Source organism: Empidonax traillii, unplaced genomic scaffold, assembly GCF_003031625.1.
Source record: "Empidonax traillii isolate 1590-97213 ecotype Southwest subspecies unplaced genomic scaffold, ASM303162v1 scaffold877:size283950, whole genome shotgun sequence".
Lineage (NCBI taxonomy): Eukaryota > Metazoa > Chordata > Aves > Passeriformes > Tyrannidae > Empidonax > Empidonax traillii.
The window spans coordinates 147,002-169,835 of record NW_020956070.1 but is presented as its reverse complement, the minus strand read 5'-3'; the positions used below and the strand labels follow the sequence as shown (position 1 = coordinate 169,835).

Genomic DNA, 22,834 nt, shown 5'->3' with positions numbered 1-22,834 from the left:
GAAGTATAAAGGGCTGCTTTTCCTGTGTAGTTTCTATCAAGCTTTTGGAGTTTATTTTTAGGTATGTGATCAGCTCAGAACTCTTCCAGTACTATCCAAGGAAAGACATTATAGATGCTTCAATTAGTCACTTTCATGCCTCACCAGGGAGGACAGAACACCCACACCTCCTGTATGACATCACTGCCAGTATCACACCAGCCTCCTGTTATCATGATGTCACCAAACAGCTAATTTTCATAATAGCAAACAAAGTTCACCATCTAAAGTGGCTAAACAAGACAAAACATCAATCAATTTCAGTTTCATCTTTGGTTTACGTAAAGAGCCCTCACACTGCCCACAGGATTACCAAAGTGGCTTTCTACTCAGTGTTCATTCAGGCAAATACACATGTTTTACATAAATGCCCATATTACTTAATAGATAACTAATTCTGCTCTCATAGCTTGTGCAGTCTTATGATTCTTCCTCATCCCCAAGCTGGAAGACATTTGATAATCTTCTTTGTGGAAATGGCTCATGTATGGATGTGCTAGAACTCATGTAAAGTTGGTATTAGAGCATGGGAGAGATTTGAGCAAGCTTAAAAAACCTGAAATCTTAAGATTTCTGTTTTACCACAGCTATATTCACACATGGATAAAGAGTAGGTTTTTCAAAAAGTTTAAGTTTTGGCCAAATGGTTTGGGGCTGCAGGAATGGCATAGGTCACAGCCCACATGACCTAAGTCAGAAACATTCCAGCTTTCAAGTTTCTGCAAAAGAAGACTAAGATTTTTTAAGAGTAGGTCCCAAAAACTGTTTAACTTAATCTAAAAGACATTTCTCTTAGTGTCATATACAAAAATACATATGCCAATTGTTTCAGAGTTAGTCTTCAACAAAAAAAAAAAAAGTAAATTCAAGAAATTCATCCAGCATAGAAAACATTTTGTGTTTTAAAAGAAATAAGAAACTACAAGGGTAACCAATAGTGTCAACACTAGTACCTCCGTAAATGCTATGAAAACATTAACTTACCCGAGAAAATTCCAGCCACCGATACTGGAAACGTCTGCTGAGGTTAAATAACCTTGCATAAACCATCCTCCACACCAGGTAGTTGGCAAGAGTCCTGTTAAATCAGAAATATTTTTATCAGACAACACATATAATTTACCACATAGCACTCAGAGAAATATCTCTACAAACATTTCACCTCAGTGGTGGAAATTTCACCTTGGAAGTCAGTGATTGATGACCAGATTGGTAAAGCCCAAGCACACAGGAGAATCTGTACGATTGCAACCATGTAATTGCACCATGATAAGCATGTTCTAGGGGTTATTTATAACAAGTCCATCACCTTTTATGTCATTTCTAGGTAATGTCTTTTCCAAAAGGCAGCTTTCATTTTCCTTAGAAGTAGCAAGAACTGTGTTATAATAATAGTTGCATAAAAGTTCTATCCAGAGATAACTGATTTTTCTTTTGTAGATCAAAGTGAATGTTATCTCTCCTCATTAGTAGGGCACATAAATGGTAACAGAGTAGATAACAGTCCATCCCATAAATATTATCATTATCTCATATTTGTATCTTTCATTAGAAGTTATCAATATGCTTTAAAATTTCTACTCCTCTCAGAGTTATTAAAGTATTACCACTCTTACTTTGTCAGATGGATAACTGAAATACCAAAAAAAGAGAAGTCTCAGTAACAAAAATCTCCTAAGAATTGAGGCTGAGAGATCCAGGAAGAGATTGTTTAAAATTCCCAGGAGACCTGACATCCATGCCCCTTCTCTAAAACTTCAAGCACCTGACTGGAGGAGTTATCTAGTCTAGATTTATCTCTTCCCCTGTTCAGCAGTGGCTGTACAAGGTAAAGGTGCATTCTGAAATATGCAATTCAACTCTAAACAGTCTCGAAACAAGACCAGTAATGCCCAATAATACATATTATTCTCATCTTCTCTTTTACATGACATGTTTTTTCAAGGACAGTCATTGCTTTAAAGCTGTGGACATCCAAACATTGTTTGCTCTACACTGGGATATACATAACAGCCATAGACTTTTCCATAGGTAGGAAAATTGCTTCTTTGCAACCAAAGATGCTGTTATGGACTGTATGAACAAAACCCCCACCTCTAAAAATCCCATTTCTGCAATCTCCCATTGCCACGGGTGTGGGGCAGTGTAGCTGTTGCTACATTCTCACTCCATTAGCTTCATTCACAGACACATCCCATACGGTTCCCTCCTCTGAATCATAACATAACATAATAAACACACTTTGTGGGCATGTTGTCTTGACAGCAGTATTTTCCTGAAACATAACTTCAGTTCTGCCTCTAACCAAGTTCCAGTCCACCCACACAAAGCCTTCAGCTCAAGATGCGTTGTTGCATTTCTCACTCTGGGCATATTCCCTTTTTTAGTACACAGATATATCATATAGTGTACCTAAATGCCCACAATAATCGTAAAACAGATCTGAAAAAGCTTTTTAGCATGAATAATGTACATTTATAAGATCGTACGTGTTGCAAAAGCCAAAATAGTTACCTCTGCTTAGATGATCAAACCATTTTGAGATAATGCTTTGGGTCATTAAAAATTCATTTCAAGCTATGAAATACCAGAAAGTACAGAATTTCCCCTTAACACATTTGTGACAATGTGGAATTTTCTCACTCAATGGCAAGTGAAGCACCTAAAAACAGAGCTCTCGTTTTTGTAAATTACTCAAACTCTATAAACCTCACAACTATCTGCCTCAGATATTTTAATGGAGGTGAAGAGCATCCATGCTCCTGCAGCAGCTGCTGTCTGTATCTGAAACAGTATATATGCAAGTCCTACAGATTAAAAGGTTTAAAGATTTAATTTTGATCAAAAGTCTTAGGTAAACAACCTCATCTAAACAGATCCTTATCATAAACAAATTATGTATTACAATTTGGTACTTAATTGCAACCAAAAAAATCAATTCTCTCTTCTATGTGCTTCTTGTTCTCATATAGTGATATTTGTCCTTATATTGAAGTTGGGGAACCTCTCCCAAATTGGTAGTGAATAAAAGAATGAAATTTGTAAAGGATGAGTCTCAAAAAGGTGACTTATTGAAAGACAAAAATATCAACAAGAATTCAGAAATATTTGTGCCAGACATAAGTAATGAAAGCAGCTGACAGTTGCAGTAAATATCTCACAATTAATTGAGGTTTGTTTTAACTTGGGAAGGAAAAGACTGACACATCCTAAAACCAAGCTGTCTGTGAGACTGTAATAATTCCTGCATGTAATCACAATAGAATTCACTGATGCTTAAAATGCATAAAACAGGAAGGTTTCACTTCAAAGTGCAGAGTTATGTTTATTTGCTGGGTGGGTAACAGGGAGAAAGGTTGAGGGGGTTGTTGTTACATGTTTGTGGAGTAGTGTTCTTTAGTTTGTTTTTTAAAACAGTATAAAATAGTAATTTATCTGAATTTGTTTATCTATTTTGGGGATGATTATTTTACCTTTTAGGCTACCTATAAAAACTTCAAATCATGTCTTCTTCAGTTCGTTTAAAAACTGACACTTTTTGTTTATGAAATGCTTTCAATGCTTTTCTTGGGGTGATTTCCATCCCAGTTTCACAAATAAGTTCACTGAGGCTCAGAGAAGTTAACCTCTACACATGGAGCAAAATCCAAACCACAAAAAAACTCATAAAAATCCTCTCTGCTTTTTCAATGAGACCAGAGCATTTGTTGTTATAACTTTTCGGAAGACTACAGTACATAGCCCTCTATTTTAACTTCCAAATGGCTGTTACAAAAAGTGTAGGCTCACTCTTAACCAATATGACCATTATTGTGACACACACTCCCAAAGGAAGTGGTAGGGAGCTTGTTTGCTAGGACAGTTAAATTTGTAACAGTGCTTATGAATATTTACTGAAGTACTCTCTGTCCTGTCTGGGAATAAAGTAGGTTGCTCATGTAAAATTCTGTGAGTTTGCAATATTTTAATCAACAGACATGGTAGCAATTAAAGAGGACAGATTTAATATGAGATAGATGGACAAATTAATTGACATTTGAAGAAAAAGATCCCTTTCACAAATTTTAGATCTGTTTGAAAGTTGTATTTAGAACTGAGTCACGAATCAAATTATAAGTACTGAAAAACTTCTGCCTTATTGCTAGAGGCACTAGTTCAAGTCAAATTATTTTAACTTCTCTCTCTAATTTTTTTCAGAGGCATGCTAAGACCAAAAAGAAGATCTAGTGCCTCCATCTCTCTCTGAAGAAAATTCCTCATATGCTATAGGAATTACGGTACTTGTCAATTAACAGTATCAGACTGTAAAGATAGGGTAAGGTAAGACAAATTAAAAGGGGGCTACAAGCAAACTGGAAACGGACTTTTCACAAGGGCATGTAGTGATAGGACTTAAAACTGAAAAAGGACAGATTTGTCTGATAATAGGTGGAACTTCTTTACTATGAGGGGGATGAGGCACTGAACAAGTTGTGGATGCCCCATTCCTGGAAGCATTCAAGGCCAGGATGCCCTTCCCCTTAAGGGTGGGTCATCACAATGGGGTTCTGAGCAACCTGGTCTAGCGCAAGTTGTCCCTGTCCACAGCAAGAGGGTTGATACTAGATGATCTGTAAGGTCCCTTCCAACCCATACCATTCTATGATCCTATGAAACTGTTGTCCATCCCGGTATCTGTAAGAACGATAAAGCTGTTTCTTTCAAGCACTGCAAGCGTCTCCAAAAAGGATGCAATTTACAGCGTCTTATTTATGGCTCACATAAAGCACCAGCACACAGGTAACAAGGAAGGAATATAAGGGACTCTGGTGCCAGCACAGCTCTGCCTCCCCCCTCACATGGCACAGCTATACTGGAGCTCTGCTGTCGCTCATTTATATCACAGCTACATACATACACCTCTTCCTCCTGTGATAGAGATAAACCCCACTAAAAAATTTGGTACACCAAAAAAATTGAAGGAATCCCTGTAAACTTCTTATGAAGAAAGTGTGACTTCATCACTGAACACAGGACATGACTTGGGCTAGCTATCCCAGAGCTGATGGAAACTCCTGCAGGCTAGTTGCTCAGCTTCTTGGGCAGCTTATTACAGAGAGCTGTGCTCCTTGACAGGAGTCACAGCAGTGCCCTGGCTTGGGAACTTCAGAAAGACCCCTGAACCACACTGCTGCACCAATTTCAAGCTCCACACAGTAACTTGGTTATATGCAGTCAAGTAAAATTCTACTAAATTCACTCTACACTGTGCCAATGTCCTACCTTCTAATAATATAGCCATGCGAATGATTTCATGATTCAAGACTGCTCAGCAGGTTCTCTGAGGGAGAATTTTTTATTCCAATGATTTTGAGTCCATATGACTTGCCACCTCCAACACAGAGAACTGCCTCTGTAATCAGACTTAATTTTCACTCCATTCTTCCCTCCACTTGGAACAAACTTCATATAGTACTTTACCAGATCACTGGGGCATGAACCATGTTTTTGTGACATTTTGAATTGTACCCATGCTAGCAGAGTGCTCATCTGGGAAGAGAACACACAAGGCATTGGAATAAAAGTATAGTTTAGAGAGAAATTTGTAACTAAAAAGAATATGAACTTTGTGAAAGTACCTGCATTTCATAATGACACTGCATCTCCTGAAATTATGAGAATTTAATTCACATTCTAAACACTGAACCAAATCTAAGGATTTACTAGGAATTTGATTGGTATAGATATTTAAAGTAAAAAATAAAATTCATAGATTTTTACCTTTACTTAACCTTTAAAATATCATATGGAGAATGACAAATGAGATTATCTAAAAGAAAATATCCTTGTTAAGCTTTCAGAGTTCACCCTAACCTCATTGTTAGGAGTTCACATTAAGATGAGTTCCTAATTTTCTCAGGCAAGATAACAAGGTTACTTCTGGAATGCACTCTGACATTTGAAGTAATGAACATTATCACCTAATAGATAAACATGATCTTTGTTATCATGCAAGGGCCGTTGGGATGCATTTTACACACAACAATGTGAAGCCTGTTTGGGTTGAGTTTAAGACTGTTTGCCATTTCTAGCATTTTATGATGCAAATTTCTGAAGGTAAGACTGGGTAGAAAATGCCTAAGCCATTATCAGCTACAACATATGCAGTATGAATATACCAGAATGAGAGATTACTTTTGCCCAACCCCCTTCTCCCAACCTGTGGGGCCAGAGAGCTGGTTTCCAGCTTTGCTGAAGTCAGATGATGACATTATTTCTGGTCTTTACTCCTGCCTCCTTCTGCCATGACACATTGGATGGCTTAACTTCTCTTGAATACTCAGATTTTCCCTGAATAAGAAACTACTGGAAAAAAGTCTCCAAGTATTTACTCTGTAGTTACAGAATATATTTGCATGTAACTCTATTTGTATACTTGGAATAACTAATTCTCTGTTGTCTTGCTAGATATGCATCCTCTAAATCACTGCTTTATCGCCACTGATGTAACTAACTTTGAGATACAAAGCATGGACAGACCAAATAATTTAAAATACTTTCTTCAGCAGATTAAGATTGGTGGCACACTAACGGTATTTGTCTGACTTTTATAAAGAAAGGACATTTGATGATCTGCAGGTAAATCAGTAATTTTTATTTTTCTTATTGTTTGATGTGTGTGCTGTTTTTACAGGTACTATGAATTAATGTAAGCATTCCATCACTAGAGACATAGAGCAATAATATAAGAATAACTCTTCTGAATTATTTTGGTTGTTTTTTTTTTTTTTTTTCTGAAGCGTACTTTTAGTTGTGGCCATATTGTGCAGTCAGCAAAGACTTATATTTGGAGAAAGCAGCTTAACAATATTTTTTTAAAAGTTCAGCAACACGTCTCAGCAGAAAAACAAATTATCGCAGAAATCCCTTAGATGTCATCAATAATGATGTTTCAAATGGGGTGTTGCTTTTTCATCACTGCTCAAAGCTGTCTTGCTTCCCTGTGCAAAGTACATCTAATATGTTTAATCTGAGCATTCCACAACTATGTTCTACAGATGTAAATCATTTCACAAGATACAAGACCCTATAAAAGTAGGAGATGCTGAATGCATCTGGAAAACGCAGCTTGACTATAGCCTGAGTTTTCCATAGAAGAAAGGTGTTGAAACTGCAAATTCTCCTGCTACACACAAGATAATATCGATATCCTCATTCAGACAAAACCAAACAGACCATTTTCCTAGAGTCTTGATTCCAGGAATATCTGAAACTCCTGAAAAATATAGGAAAAGCCCAGAATTTGATGTACCCTCATAAATGTGGGTGAAATCATCCTTACTTTTTCCTTTCATTTTCTAGTATCCTGAATAAGTCTTTGAAGTACTGGGGAACACGGACAATCACATTTTCTGAAGGACCTATATCTTTAAGCTCAGGATAGAGTTTGGTGTCAATCACCTTCTTGATGTATCCCAGCCAGTCAAACTGCAATGACAAAGAGAAGGCTGGTTAAATCAAATTATAAAGACAGATGATCTATTAACTAAGTTGTACCTTTAAAACTAATGGTTTCAAAGCTTTACTTAATAAAAATTTAGAAACTGTTGCACTTTGTCATTACATGTGTTTTCAATCCTCAGTAAAGTTGTAACTGTTTTTAAAAGGACATATATTGTAAGTGAGCATACACATTCCTAATGATATTCCTTTAACATGCTTCTCTGCACGCTGAAGGCATTTTAATTATTTAGGTCAGATATGAAAAGAATAATTTTGCAATTATCTGCAACCAACCTGTGGAATCATGGCACTAAGGTCCGATATGTTCATTTTATTGTACATCACTTCACTCGTTCGATTTTCATATGGAATCATGATCTGGGAAAGAGGTAAAAAAAACCCACAAAACCATCAAAACAAGGATTATCTTGCAGGGACCTGCTCTTACGTCATTACTGTTCGTCATAATCCCAGTGCAGAAATATCTCACCACCTGTTTTCCAAGCATTTAGGGCATTAACTTCCCTTTCTGAGGATGACATTTAACTGGAAGAAATGGAACTTAGTTAAGTTTAACTCATTACTGGGGAATTTAATGAGCTAAATGTCTTCTTTGAACATATTAGACCAATTTCAGCTCTGATTATACCAAGGAAAGACATGTTAATTCATAAGATATAAAAATACACCTAAACCATTAATACCTATTCATCCCATCATATCAAGTAGAAGCCAGCTCCAACCTGTAGGGTTTAAAAGGTCAAACCTGAGATAGGCATACTGGAAGTGCAGCTCATGTCTCGGATTTCAACATGTTCTTGCTATAGCCTTACTCTACCAGAGGAAAGAGCCAGATGCATACAAACTTCTCCTCATTTCACCCCACCATCCTGAATTCCATAGCAGGAAACCCAGGTACATAGGCCAGACATGAATTAAAGCATTCCCTAGCCAGGCCTTTCATCTGGGTCACCAGAGGAGCCAGACCTCAAGTTCCTCTGGGATGTCAAAGTCCAAGGACCCAGCAAAAGAAATCCTAAATATAAAGCAAGTCCTTTTATAACTGACAAGAGGGATGTTCAGACTTCAACGTGGCCCTCTGGTACATAATAGAAAAACAAACCAAGTACAAGACATACCTCAAATTTTTCTCAGAGTTAAAGAGAAATAAAACTTCCCGATGGCAATTCCAGCCCTACTCTAAGGTAAATCCTATGCAACAAGCTGTATGCTGTGCAGTTTAAAGAGGACAGAGATTGATGCCAGACTAACCAGACAGCTGGCAGTTCTCCAACCAAAATTCTCCAGTAAGTGTCTGCGGTTTTACTATTGCTCAAGCCAGACAGAAAAATAAAAAACTACTTTCTTTTCCCTTTTTGCAAAATTTGATTTATCTGACAAATCTTTAAACTCTTCTTGAACTCATTTACTCTCTTCCTCTCAGAACTTTCCCTCCTTCTCCAGTCATTCAATCCTAATAAAAATCATCCTTGTACATAACAAGTTCTTTTAAAGCATGCCACTCCTTCTTATATCCAAAGTATTCTCTCTGCCTCTTCTTGAGCACACAAGTTCTTCATTATATATGTTTACTTAAAACAAATGCAGAGGAATACAGGATACAGTAAAACCTTAAGTGACAAACAGGACTACCTCCTTTGAATCACAGTAAAATGTTTACATGTATAATCATTGTGCTCATTAGGGATTATGTAGTAATCCATATCCCTGGATATTACTACTAATATCTGGACAGACATGAGGAGGACTATTCATATTAAAGGAAACCATGAGCAAGTATGGTTTGTCCCATAACGATGTGCATTAATGATCCCGAGGGTTTGTACATGTTCTGTGTCATCTTATATGGCAACTTCACCTACATCCTTTGTATGCTCTGTAAGACAGTCGTTAAATAAAGCATTAGATCTGCCAGAGCTAGCAAAGCATCTTCTAATCACATCAGGGATAAACAGAAGGAATGTTTACTGTTTTTCAAGTCTACTGGGTCACAATGAAGTATTTGCTCATTAGTCCATCCAGGCTAAGTAACTGAAGCTGAATATTGGGCTTTATTTAGAGGTTTGACAAATTGCATCCCTTTCAGCAGAAAAGATGGAAACACTGACTTACTACTATTGCAGATGGCTCTCACTTCTGTACAAACACATCATTAAAAAGCATCATTGCCTTTCCTCCTGTAGATTGCAACAGCAGAACCCAGATAAAAGTCATCTGTTGCATCACCTGTCCTGTGCAATAGGCTCCTCTGTTAACAAGAGACCACCATCTCAGAGGGAATAGCCTCTTTCCTTGCCAGTATAAAGGAATACTCCGCTCGGCTGGCAGTTCTGCAAGCCATTGTCAAGTTTGTAGCCCTAAACTTTGGTGGTTTCCCAACACTGAGGTTAACTCTTCTCTCGTGCTCTAGAAGAAGTTGAAATGATATCTGAGTTGCAGCTTCCAGGGATGAGATTCTTGTACTAGCCTTACTGAAAGAGGGATACAGAGAAACAAAAATGCTCCTTCAAACAGTAACAAGCCTAATGCACAAATTAAACTCCACAAGGGGGCAAAAATGTCTCCAGGTAAATGTCAGAACCAAGTACCAGATTTAAATACACTTTTCTTTACTGAATTCAGTTGGTCCCCTTAAAACTCATGGAATTTTTCATCTGCTCTCCCAGAGTACTCCATGGAAGCATCTCAGGAGCTAAGGGTGGTGCTACTATAAACACCACCCTCTCACTACCATCTCCAGTATCTCACCTCAGCCTTGCACTGCTTTTAGACTGTTCTACAGAGACTCAACCCAGTCTTCTTCTTGAACAACAGGGGTTGTTCAACACAGGTGCACAGCAGGGATACAAATTCTACCCAGCTCCACAATTACAGTAGCATAGAATCTCTTTGGTTGGAAAAGACATGTAAGGTCACTGAGTCCAACCGTTAACCTATCACTGCCAAGTCCACCACTAAACCATATCAAGCGTCACATCTATGCGTCTTTTAAATACCTCCAGGGATCGAGGCTCAATCACTTACCTGGGCAGGCTATTCCAGTGCTTGACAACCCTTTTGGTGAAGAAATTATTTTTCCTAATATCCAATCTAAATCTACCCTGACACAACCTAAGGCAATTTCCACTCGTCCTATTGCTTGTTCCTTGGAAGAAGAGACAGATCCCCACCTCACTACAACCTCCTTCCAGATAGTTATAGAGAACGATAAGGTCACGCCTGAGCCTCCTCTTTTCCACGCTAAACAACCGCAGATCCCTCCACTGCTCCTCATAAGGCTTGTGCTCCAGAGCACCTCAATGTTTTTCTTGTAGTGAGGAGCCCAAACCTGAACACAGGATTCGAGGTGAAGCCTCACCAGTGCCGGGTAAAGGGGGGCAATCGCTGCCTTAGTCCTGCTGGCCACACTATTTCTGATACAAGTCAGGATGCCACTGGCCTTCTTGGCCACCTGGTTCATGTTCATTGACCACCCCAAGCTTCCAAGCAACTCTTCTCCAAGCCTGGAGTATTGCATGGGGTTGCTGTGACCCAGGTGCAGGACCTGGCACTTGGCCTTGTTGAACCTCATACAATAGGCCTTGGCCCATCAATTAGGTCTGTCAAGATCCCTCTGTGGAGCCTTACTACCCTCCAGTAGATCAGTACAGCTGCCTGACGTGGTGTACCCTGCAAACTGATAGAGGGTGCCCTCAGTTCTCTCATCCAGATCATTAATAAAGATATTAAACATGACTGGCCCAAATACTGAGTTCTGGGGAACACCACTTGTGACCCGTCACCAGCTGGATGTAACTCCATTCCCCATCACTCTCTGGGCCCGGCCATCCAGCCAGTTTTTCACCCAGCAAAGAGTGATCCCAAGCAGCCAATTCCTCCTGGAGAGTGCTGTGGGAAACGATATCAAGGGCTTTACTAAACTTTAGGTAAACAACATCCACAGCCTTTCCCACATCATCTAAGTGGGTCACTTTTTCACAGAGGGAGATCAGGTTAGTCAAGCAGGAACCACCTTTCATAAACCCATGGTGACTGGGCCTGGTCACTTGGTTATCCTGTACATGCTGCATGAGAGCAACAAAGATGATCTGTGCAACAACATTTTAGAACACAAGATTAAAGCATTAGATTACCAACCTCTGCTATTTTAACTTCCAGTTTTAGAACTGATTTCATATCAGATTCAGCTCGTGAAGCATTTGCACCCAGAAGCACTGCTGTATCAACCATGAACTGCAAAAAGGCATCTCGGTACTGTAAAGAAACAAAAAGAGTGATGTGACTACTGGATTTGCTCTTGAGCAGAGGTGTAGCAGTAAACCAGAAATGCCCAGCTATAGCAAGGAGTATAATACTTTCATGCTTTAGCAACCAAGATTGTGCTTTCCTTACCTTGAATGCCTGCTGTCAGCAAGTTAAAAAGGAGGAATAACACTGTAAAAATACTGTGTATGACAGACAGAGATACCTGCTGTGGTTCAGGGAGTACAAATCTCAGGAAATTCAAATGACCCTTCTGGATTAGACTAACACTTTCAGCTCTTAAAAATGGATTAGGCAATGTGTATGACTGTACAACAATATTTTAGGCCAACTCATACAGTAATCACCACAAGACAGTAGAAGCATTTGTATACAAGTGCAAGCTCAGTGACTGAGAAGACAGAGAGATAAAGGGATGCTCCACTGAGCTCTCTCCTCTGTTCCTGCCACACACTTCAACACATGTATCTGCTACAGTGCTTTTCTCTGCTCTTCCCAGGATATCCTAATAAACCACATTTTAATCTCTGTGTGCACACAAATGTTAGCAAAATACACTATATGTAATGACATTATAGTGATTTCTGCCCTGTCTCCCGCAGAGCATAATCTTTAAGAGATTTTGGAGGGATCCGATTGCTCCTCATCAACTCCTACCAGTCTACAGTCCAACAACAGCAAAAATGTATCCCAACATATTTTCACTTTTAATCTTTCAACAGCTACCATTCTGTGTATCCTGGCATCTAGTCTGATAGAGGTAATTAAAAAACTTACTAACATCTCAGGAAACTCAAAAGGGAAGCAAAGCCGTAAAAAAATCAGCAGCAATGACTTGTCCCCCAGATAACCCCAGAAGTTGTTTTCTTTGAGTTTTGAGCTGCTCATGACAGACACTTGTCCACAGGCCTTCACTGAATGAGGGGGAAAAAGGTTCTGTAGTCATAGTCAAGTATTGATACATTAAAGCATTTGATAAACATCATTATTTCACAACTGCTGTCCACAGAAATGCTGCAAGAAAATAAGTTGTATACCCAGGAAGTGCTGACAAATCTTGCAGGGATATGGCTAGGAAAACGAAGGCCAACCTGAAGTTCAATCTGGCAAGGGATGTGAAGACCTATGGGGAAAAACGCTGTAACAGGAAGAGTAGGGAGAACATGGACCTACTACTAAATGGAGCAGGGTAACAAATTACACTGAAAAGACAAAGTTAGTCAATGCCAACTTTGCTCTAGTCTTTACTAATAAGACTGACTTTCAGGAATCTCAGGCCCCTGGGTCCAGAGAGGAAATCTGGAGCAAGGAGGACCTATACTCAGTGGAAGAGGACCAGATTAGGGAACAAAGTGGACATAAGTGGATCCAGGTCTGAAAGACTGTACTCATGAGTCCTGAGGGAACTGGCTGATACCACTGAAACTTCACTCCGGACAGTATTTGGAAGGTCATACCTACTGGGAGAGGTTCCAAAAGGGTGGGAGAGACCAAGCATTACCCCTATCTTCAAGGAATGCAAAAAGGAAGACCCATGGAACTACAGACTGGTCAGCCCGATATCAATTACTGGGAAGGTGATGTAGAAAGTTCTCCTGGAAACTATTTCCAAACACATGAAGGATAAGATAATCACAGGTATTAACCTGGCTAATAACCTTCTACAATTACATTAATATCTTGGTGGATGAGAGGACAACAGTTGTGATTGATCACCAAGGTTAAAAAGTACAGAGTAGGGGAGTGCACAGTGAGGAGGATTGAAAATGAGCTGAATGACTAGGTCCAGAGTGTTGTGATCAGCAGCACAAAGTCTAGTTGGAGGCCAGTCACAAGTAGTATATTGCAGAGGTAAATCCTGTTTCAGCAGAGGAGCTGTACAAGATGAACTCCAGAGGCCCCTTCCAAGTGGGAAGAAAAGTAGGGGGACCCCAAATCTTACAAAAATCATTGTTTAGAAAACTTTGCCAAAGTGTTTGTGGTAGTGATGGTGTTTTCTGACAGAAGATACCCTGAAAAATACAAATCTGTACAATGCACAGCTCATTCTCAGTTCGGAGCTCAATAAAACAAAACCAACAATGAAAAAAGCTGAGGGTAAAAATGGCCACTCAAATTTCCAGTTGATAGTACTTACAGATTTGGCTTCTGTAGTGTTTTCTAGGTAATCCTCTCTAGATGCCAGAGAGAGGCTTGCTTGGTCAATCTGTTAAAAATAACGAGAAGCAACATTTAATAGGTAAATTCATCAGAAATCAAAGGTAGACTGATAAGCAACCTTGGAAGAGTTTCTCTGCCAGTTATGGTAGATGTGTGCAAATATACATACACAATACACTGCAGCAGCTTGAGCTCCACAGGAATTCAAAACAACAGAAAAATGTTATGCTGTGCTGACAGATATTAACTAAAAGACATTACTGTGATCTGGGCAGCCTCAGTTGCCCCCTGCAATATCTAAGCCTTTGTGATGTAGGTGTTTATGGCTCCATTAGCATTAGGTAATGCAATAGGACTGGGTCCACAGGATCAAATAGTTGGTGCTGATGACCATTCATCCTACGCACATTTCAGGGTCACAAGAGTCAGCTTTGGGACACACTAGCCTATTGTATGGAGCAAATATCCACCAGGTGCTGGAGCATGTTAGTTGCTTGGTATCTGGAGGGCATCATTAGCTTTTCTTGACTGAAACTGAGATTACACTTTTGTGCTTCATCCCAGACCACCACTGGGTGCTGAATTTAGCTTTTTGAATAGATATGAAACAGCTGGATACCATCCAGGATTGCATGCATGCCTAGGATATTCTTATCTCTCCAATACATTACCTAAAAGTGCCTAGTAGGTCCAGATGGATCTTTGACTTTCACTTACCTTTTTGATCTAAATATGGACCAAATCTGCTGGCTTGCAGTCACCTTAATGTTGGAATTAGGGCCTCAAGATAATTTCTAAACCAGACCTCAAAGTTTGAGATCTGCACATAGTTTTGAGTGAAATATCTACGTGGGATTATATGCATACTGTTTCAAATTCCTAACCAGGCAAAACTCACAATACAGGGTATACTTTATAATTGTTACTGGGAACTGAGATTTCCCAGAACTTATCAATGCAGTGAAGTTAGGCTAGGGTATGAAAGCCAAAGCTGAAAACTTCATTCAACCAGCTTCCAAACTCTGTATAAGACACTGATTGGAGCAGAAACAACAGTTTTGATGTTTTAAAATTATTGTTTTGATGTTGTAACTGCTTTTAAAAGACACATCTAGTAAAAAGAGATTGTATTTATTCATACAATTTCATATGTCTTTTAATCTAAATTATTTAGGTTAAATAATTTATATTTCACATTTTCCACATTTATAAAAATGTTCCAAATAAATAAATCTTATAATCTAAAATGAATTATTAAATGTAATATTTTCCTCCACTAGCTGATGTTCACAATCTTTAAAATACTCCATAAACAAATAAAACAAATCATCCTCAAAAAGGAGAGCAACTATGATGCTCAGTATAAATCTGGTTCTTTGAAAAACAGTATCACCTTCTTTTCTCAGCATATTGAAGCAAAAAGAACATACTCATGCTTTTTGTAGGTGTGTCTTTGCAATAGTTAGCTTCAGACTATTTGGTCTATTTCAGTCATGTTACTGTTACATTAAATATTCATCCAAATTTCCTGAGCTTGAGACTTAGATCTGGCAACACATTAAAACCAAGAGAGCACAAATATGAGAAGGAAACCAAAGTTAACCAACTTCTTTAGACCTCAAGGAAAAAAAAAAATCATGTTGAATGCTGAACAAAGTTTTACTTGGAGTTTTTACTTTTTTATGATCCGTTGATGATTTTGCAACACTGAACAAAAAGAATTTTGCAATAAAGTCATTCTCACAAGCAGACTGAAATACTCCATGGTTCATCTACACTCCTGGGAATTTGTTAAAAACACAGACAAAGAAGAATACTGGCTGATGCAATCTGTAGATCAAGATCTTAATCAAATTAACGACAGAATACCCTACGGAATAATACATTATTCATAGCATGTAGTGCTTCAGTTATTCAGATACTTAATTCTTAGGCACCACTAAGCATACCAAGGGAAGGTGCTGATAGTTATAATTCATTTCCAAGAGACCCAGCAGTAAGGATATCCCTGCCCAGCCCTTTGGTAACAGGTGATTTGGGCTGAAATATTATGACAGGAGATACCTAACTAAACATCTGTCTGATTCTACTGCTTCAGCTCTTTTAAACAAGTCTCCAGACAAAGAAAACCTGAGAAGATCTTCAAAGCATCTTAGCAGAATGACATCTTACATACAGCAAACTGTTGATCTGCTGTTGACTATCCAGGAAAATGTCCCAGAGATGGGAAAAAGTTACCCTTCAACTTTATAGCAGTTAAATGCTATAAAGTCAGAAGTCATTTTGAAGAACTGACTCAGAATTGACACCCACTCCAGTACAAACACAATTAACTGTTGTTTGATCTCTAAATACAATGTATTCTTGGCTACATTCATACAGCCAGCTTCGATGCCAGCACAATAAAGATCATAGATCCTATTTTGCTATGATGAATGGCATCATAACTTTCTTATTTTCTCCTACTTTCTTGCCTTCATAACCTATTTTCTTGTAGCAGGGGAGGGCTGGTCTACTCTGGCCTCTCATCTGTAGTTCTTAAACAACAATGCATTTGGCCCAGACACTCACACTTGCTGTGGTGACATCTCACAGTAATACAATGTTCTCTGGGGTTTTGTCAGACTACAGGGAGGCAACATTTCTTGGGTCTTTTTCTCACTAAACTGTTGTGTAATGCCATACACTGCTAACAAAATGGTAATGCTTTGGTCTAAAAGTAATAGCACTTCAGGAAAAAGGTAAATTCTGTATTTCAAGACTAAAAGTGCTTGGAATACATCTGTGTCATAAGCTGTCATATAAGCACCAGATTATTCATTTACATCTTAAGAAAAATAACTCAAGTTCAGAATATCTGCTACTGATGCATCATTCTTCATCTTCACAGACAAAAAACCCCAACGTTCTTCATGCAACTAATGAGTCAAAAGCAGCACCCAGAATATGCCCAGAACTAAATACTGACCTCTTATTCTCATGCACATAGACCCTGGACACTGGTCTACTGGCAACATTTTTTTTTTCCCCAGTCATTGGAAAGAAGAAAACAATCTGTAGGAAATATTTTTCAATAGCATGTGGTTGCTAGTGGATCCTACATTCCTACCAATTGGCAGCTATGAACACCTGTGTGTCGGTAGATAATAACAAGAATAATCAAGTGCAAACATTTGGCATGCAAACATGTTTTAAAAAAGAAGACCATAAAATACCATGTGAAGTAACCTATTAGATATGCTATATGGTACCTTCAGGATATACCGATTGGAGATTTTGTCATCAGCAGCCACATATAAACGGATGAAAACAGAGTTACTGTATTGGCCACGAAGAGTTGCCAAGGCTTGGACTAAACTAAACCTCCTTTCTGACCACAGTCCTTCAGGCCCAATATTGGATTCCAGCACAGGCCAGCGGAAGGGTGAATGCCTCAGGATGCTTAACAGGGGCTTCACATCGGCTTTTTCAATTTTATCTGAAATGCCAAAGTGTGACAACAATTACATTCCAGATAATTCAAATGCAGCAGCAGACACACAAGACAAAGATTTAATGGCATCAATTGATTTCTAGGCAAGACAAAACACTATAGCTGAAACCCAAAGCCTCTGCTCTGCCTGTGAGCACAGCAGCACCGTTTATGTGTATTAAGAATAATAGGGGCAAATCAGTACCTTTCAAAAAAGGCAAGGGCTGGAATTAAGTAAATGTTAAAAAAAAAAAAAAAAATCTGATTTAGAAACTAGCATAGAAACTTCACTGTTTCTGTGGGGCCGAGAAGGGGTTGGTTATCGTACATAACCAAAGCTAGAGGGGCAGTATCTTGGCACCAAGGCTGCAGGACAGGCTGTCTCAATTGCTGGCAGTCAGTCTTGGGCTGTGCTGGAAGAAAATGGTCCAGGAAATAATGGAATCACAGAATCACAGAATATGCTGAGTTGGAAGAGACCCACAAGGATCACTGAGTCCAACCCTTAGCCCTGCACAGGACCATCCCCAAGAGTTACAGCACGTGCCTGAGAGTATCATCCAAATGCTTCTTGAATTCTGTTACCACATCTGTGGTAACATACCAAATGCTGTGACCACATCCCTAGGGAACCAACCACCCTCTGGGTGAAGAACCTTTTTTTTATATCTAATCCAAACCTCCCCTGACTCAAATTCAGGCCATTCCCTTGGGTCCTGTCACTGGTCACCACAGAGAAGAAATCAGTGCCTGCACCTCCTCTTCCCCTCATGAAGAAGTTGTAATTGCAATGAGGTCTCCGCTCAGTCTCCAGGCAGAACAGACCAAGTGCCCTCAGCTGCTCCTCATTTAGCTTCCAGTCAAGGCCCTTTACCATATTGGTTGCCCTCCTTTGGACACTCTCTAATAGCTTAATATCTTTCTCATACTGCAGTGACCAAAACTGCCCACAATCCAGACGGACAAAGGGCACTTCCAACTCATCTTTCACCTGTGCAGCTACATAAGGGTAGTGATGTGCTGCTTACAGCAGCATTTATAAGCTGAGGAAAAGCACTGCAAACAGGGCTGTAGTGCTTCCCATCCTAACTTGCTTGACTCAAAGCAGATAAAGAGTCCAGGGCTGTCTATACTCAGCCTTGAGGAAGTGTTTTGATTAAATAAATTTAGAGAAATATAGAAGGTGCTGAGCCACAGGCTGTTGAAAATATCAGTATAAGAATTTCATCGGAAGCTCCTCTGCTTTAGTGACCCAAGGCACTAACCCCACAACCCTGGGACACAGCATTCTTTTGCACAGATAAATATCTATTCACAGTTCTCTGACAATCAGAGGTGTCTCTAAAACTGATTTCTAGTGCCTGGGTGTACCTCAGCTTCAGAAATGTGTAGAAGACCCTCTGGACTCAGTTGAATCCGTATCAGCAAAATCCGTGCATCTGCACAGAGCTCAGCAGAGAGATAAAACTCCTGCCTTTATAAACACAGGGAACTCATATATCTTAAAATCATTGAATATGCTGTGCTGGAAGGGACACATCAGGATCATATGCCCCTCTCAAATGAAGGCACTTACTCTCATTCATGCAGGATGCATAAAGGATCTTGGCCTTCTGCACAGCTTCGCTGTCTCGCCTTTTGCTGATGGGTTTCTCAAGTAATGCTGAAAACAAAAAAATTATTTTTCAATACATTGAAAAATGTAGAAACTGTTTGTTTGCTTCAGCATTTCCTTTAATCATGGCATTTGTTTAATTAAGGATGAGGTTCCACATATATTTTTTTAAGCACTAGCACAGAAATATTCACAACTTATTCAAACCCCAACAGAGAAGAATTTTTAAAATTTATTTATTTTTAAAAGGACTGACTTAAAGCCAGGTACTGGGTGCTATTACCTGTCCTCACAACCAGCTACTCCCAGCAAACTGAGGCGACAGGGAATCACAAGGTGAGGATGGGAACAATCACACAAGTCAGGGAGTTAGGAATTCTTTTAAGTGTCTCAGCTGCTCGTGCTGGTACATTATGAAATCAGGGTCTAACAGAGAGGGTTAAAGAATCCCAGAAGCAAGACCCCTAATGCTCACTTTTGCCAGCTCTGCTGCTGCTGAAAGAAAGAAGCAGAGAACTGCCCCATTGTCTGTCGAACACACACAACCTCAGTCTTGGTAATGACCCAGAAGACCAAGTGTCCAGCTACTGTTTGTAAAGCTGTGCCATACACACTCATATCACACTATAGGTGTAAACGTGCCTGGTGTTCAAAAGCCAAACCGGCTGCTTTTAAGCTGTTGTCTCTCTACATTCTTTGCATTCCTCACTTTATGTAATGAAAGGGAAAGAGCATGAAAAGTCCATCTGAATCTCAGCAGTCCCCTCTCAGCTGCCTCAAACTGCTTCATCCAAGTTGTAAATCAGCCATGATGCAGCTGCAGATACAGATACTATGGCTAAATGCAGAGGCATTAAAAAAGAAAAAAAAGATCAAATCAAAACAAACAATGCCCAACTCATTTTCTTGGACCCTTAAGACATTTAATGAGATAATTCCCTTTTAATCATAGATAAGATTTTCCCTAAGAATACTTCTGGACAGGATCCCCAATACCTCTGTTTTCAAATCCTCAAATTGCTAATGTTTTTCAGTTTGTTAAATACAATATAATGCCAATCACTGACACATATCTTCAGTGTGCACAATTCTTGGTTGAATAATCAGACCTGTTCATGTTTTAAAAATGGCACTATAGCAGAGAGTGAGGTGGGGTAGATACTGCCAATTGCTCAGAATTCTTTTACAAAGACAATTCTTGCTTTCAATAACAAAAAATCCAGTTATCAAACATGAAAGACTTAATAAGATGGTTGAATCCTGTGGACACTGAAATAGGGGATGTGATCCATGAGCGTTCTTCAGGCTATAAAGGTTTCTCAGCTTTAACCTCAAGTTTTCAGAAAGGTTTAGAAGCTCAGACCTGGTGCACGGCTCACATCCATGTGATTTCTGCATTAGCTAGTATAAAATCCAAATATAAGGCTTAGAAATTTTGTTCTTATTTAGCTCACAAATACATATGGATTTTACATGTCCTTGAGTATTTAAACTCTTAAACATGAATAGCAAAAAAAGGCAAGAAGCAAAGCAAAGTGATCAAAATACGTGTAATCAATTAGTCTGTCTCCAGGTTGCTTATCCATGGAAAGAAAGGCACTACTGTGATTGAAATCAATGTAGACACATCAGGCTATCTTTAAATTAGCAATATTGGGTACTGTGAGTAGCCTGGCCATAGCTGCAGGCTCGACAAACCCACTCCTGCACTGAGCAAATCTAATCGTGTGGGTCGATACACCCTGTGCTTCTACAGGGCAGTGTTTTGGAGGCTGCAGCTCAGAGTTTCTGCTCTCTGAGGACCTCCACAGGTTGATCAAACCTGCCTCAGGGCCATCCCTCCGTCTCCTCAGCACGGAGAGGCACTCCCTGAACAGTGTTCCATCTCTTGGCACGACGTGGATTTCCTGCTACACTAAGGGAAATGCCGGGAGCCCCCGGTGGTCCAGGGGAAAATACACTGCACTGTCACTGCAGAGACCCGGGTTCGATTCCCGGTCGGGGCCCCTCCCCGGGCAGATGGAGCTCGTTAGCCCGTAAGGCAATCCATCTACGTCCTGAGGACCTCACTGCCACCGTCCAAGCGTGCTTGGCCCCGGCAGATGAACCTCAGGATTAAAGGGTGGGCTCAGTTCCGCGCACACTGTGTCTCACCTAAAAAATCCAATGCGCAGGCTGGAAGGTGGAAACACCTTCCCCGGTTCTTCGTTCGCGAAGAGACTGGCCATTATTGGCATTTAAGGGAAATGCCAGTCAGGCACACAGAGACAGGAAATTCAGCACCTCAGAAAAAAATCAGCTGAACTGTAGCTGTCTGGGAGGATTGCCTTTCCACCTTGAAAGACTGTAATAGCTTCAGATATTTTCTGTTTGGACACCAAAATGTAATTAAAACCTATAAGGTCTTTCAAGGGTAGGAAGAGAAAGACCACCAGAGACCAAATATTCAGCCTCATAAGATACAGACAGACCTGCTGTTTAGTTCCCTACTTTACTTTTCCATACTGCTACTCTCACCCTTCACTAAGGAATTGTTTTTCATATGAATCCACTGAAAAGTTCAGTCTAGGAGGCTTTTCTTAAAGCACAGTTTTCTTAAACTTTGACTTAGTTAAGGAGATCAGGGCTACCAACATTTTAACTAAAGCAGCTCACTTAGCACTGAGAAGGACATTGAGTTTGTTCTACTTGCAGCTTTCTTTCTTTTATTTTTTTTTTAAACTTAGTTTTCTTGTTTCAAGTTAAAAGTTCTAATTTCCTAAAGTAACCTTCCGTTTTAGGACACCAAACATTTATCTTTAAATAAGAATTTTTAGGAATAAATGCTTTTGATCAGACTAGGAAATATACATCACTTCAACAATATCAAAAAACATCCTTAAAATAACAGCCCATCTGTTAGACCCCAATTAAATGTTACAGTGCTAGACAATCTGGCTGCAGAGGTTATAAAACCCCCACAGTCCAAGCTGATTTGCAATGATTATTAACAATTTAACAATTTATTGCTGATACTGAATTACAAAACTAGCCTGTCACAACTGCAAAGCAGAATATCATAACCAAAATCACCAGAACAAGCAAAGTGAACCAGCATATCTTAGGTCACCAAACGAAGTCTGGATCATTTTCCTTTGGCCAAATATCAAGTACATATTTCAGTGGCTTTTCTGAAAAAGCAGCTCTTCTTCACTCACATCTTTTACTTTCTTCACTTTCAAATTATTTCCAAAGTCATTCTCTTGGGGATAAAAAAAGATCTTGGCCTGTGGCACTGATCTCAGCACCTCACTGTCCGTGTTTCCATATGCACAGGACTCCTAGATGCAAGATTTATATTTCCCTTCACATAAAACTTAGTTATGGCGAGTGTCAAAACCTGTTGGCAATTCCACTCCACAGTACTGTAATAACATAACTCATCTCATTAAGCAACTACCACTTGAACAGTCAGAAACTGTTTAAAGGTGTTCATGACATCCTAAACTTCTGAGGCTGCAAATTGCTTCATCATTCAGTTTCTTCTTCAAGGGGCTGAGGGTCGGGACGTTCCCATTGCAAAGTTCTGGTACTTCTGGCACCCCAGGTCAGGCAGGTTTGAATCATTGTGCTCTTGTACAAAACACAAAGAATCAGCACCACCAGCAAAAAAAGCCACTCCATAGCTGGGAGTGATCCTCACTTGCCTGAGCTGGAGATGCTCAGATACATAGTCAAGGAAAAAAGCCACAGCTGGGGGTGGGGAGCTGAGAAGGGAAGGAAGAGAGTTTATATTGAGTTGC

At 39.5% G+C, this 22,834-nt stretch overlaps 1 protein-coding gene across 1 annotated transcript in view; it reads right to left on the bottom strand.

The window, feature by feature from the left end:
* Positions 1-22,834, bottom strand: part of PHEX (phosphate regulating endopeptidase homolog X-linked) — a 103,333-nt gene that overhangs the window by 62,848 nt on the left and 17,651 nt on the right. Inside the window, exons 4-10 of the mRNA XM_027902472.1 lie at positions 19,014-19,100; positions 17,217-17,443; positions 13,943-14,011; positions 11,680-11,796; positions 7,816-7,899; positions 7,361-7,506; positions 1,024-1,117 (exon numbers count right to left, since the gene is read on the bottom strand). Of these exons, the coding sequence (XP_027758273.1) occupies positions 1,024-1,117; positions 7,361-7,506; positions 7,816-7,899; positions 11,680-11,796; positions 13,943-14,011; positions 17,217-17,443; positions 19,014-19,100 (824 nt within the window). The remainder of the gene's footprint in view (positions 1-1,023; positions 1,118-7,360; positions 7,507-7,815; positions 7,900-11,679; positions 11,797-13,942; positions 14,012-17,216; positions 17,444-19,013; positions 19,101-22,834) is intronic.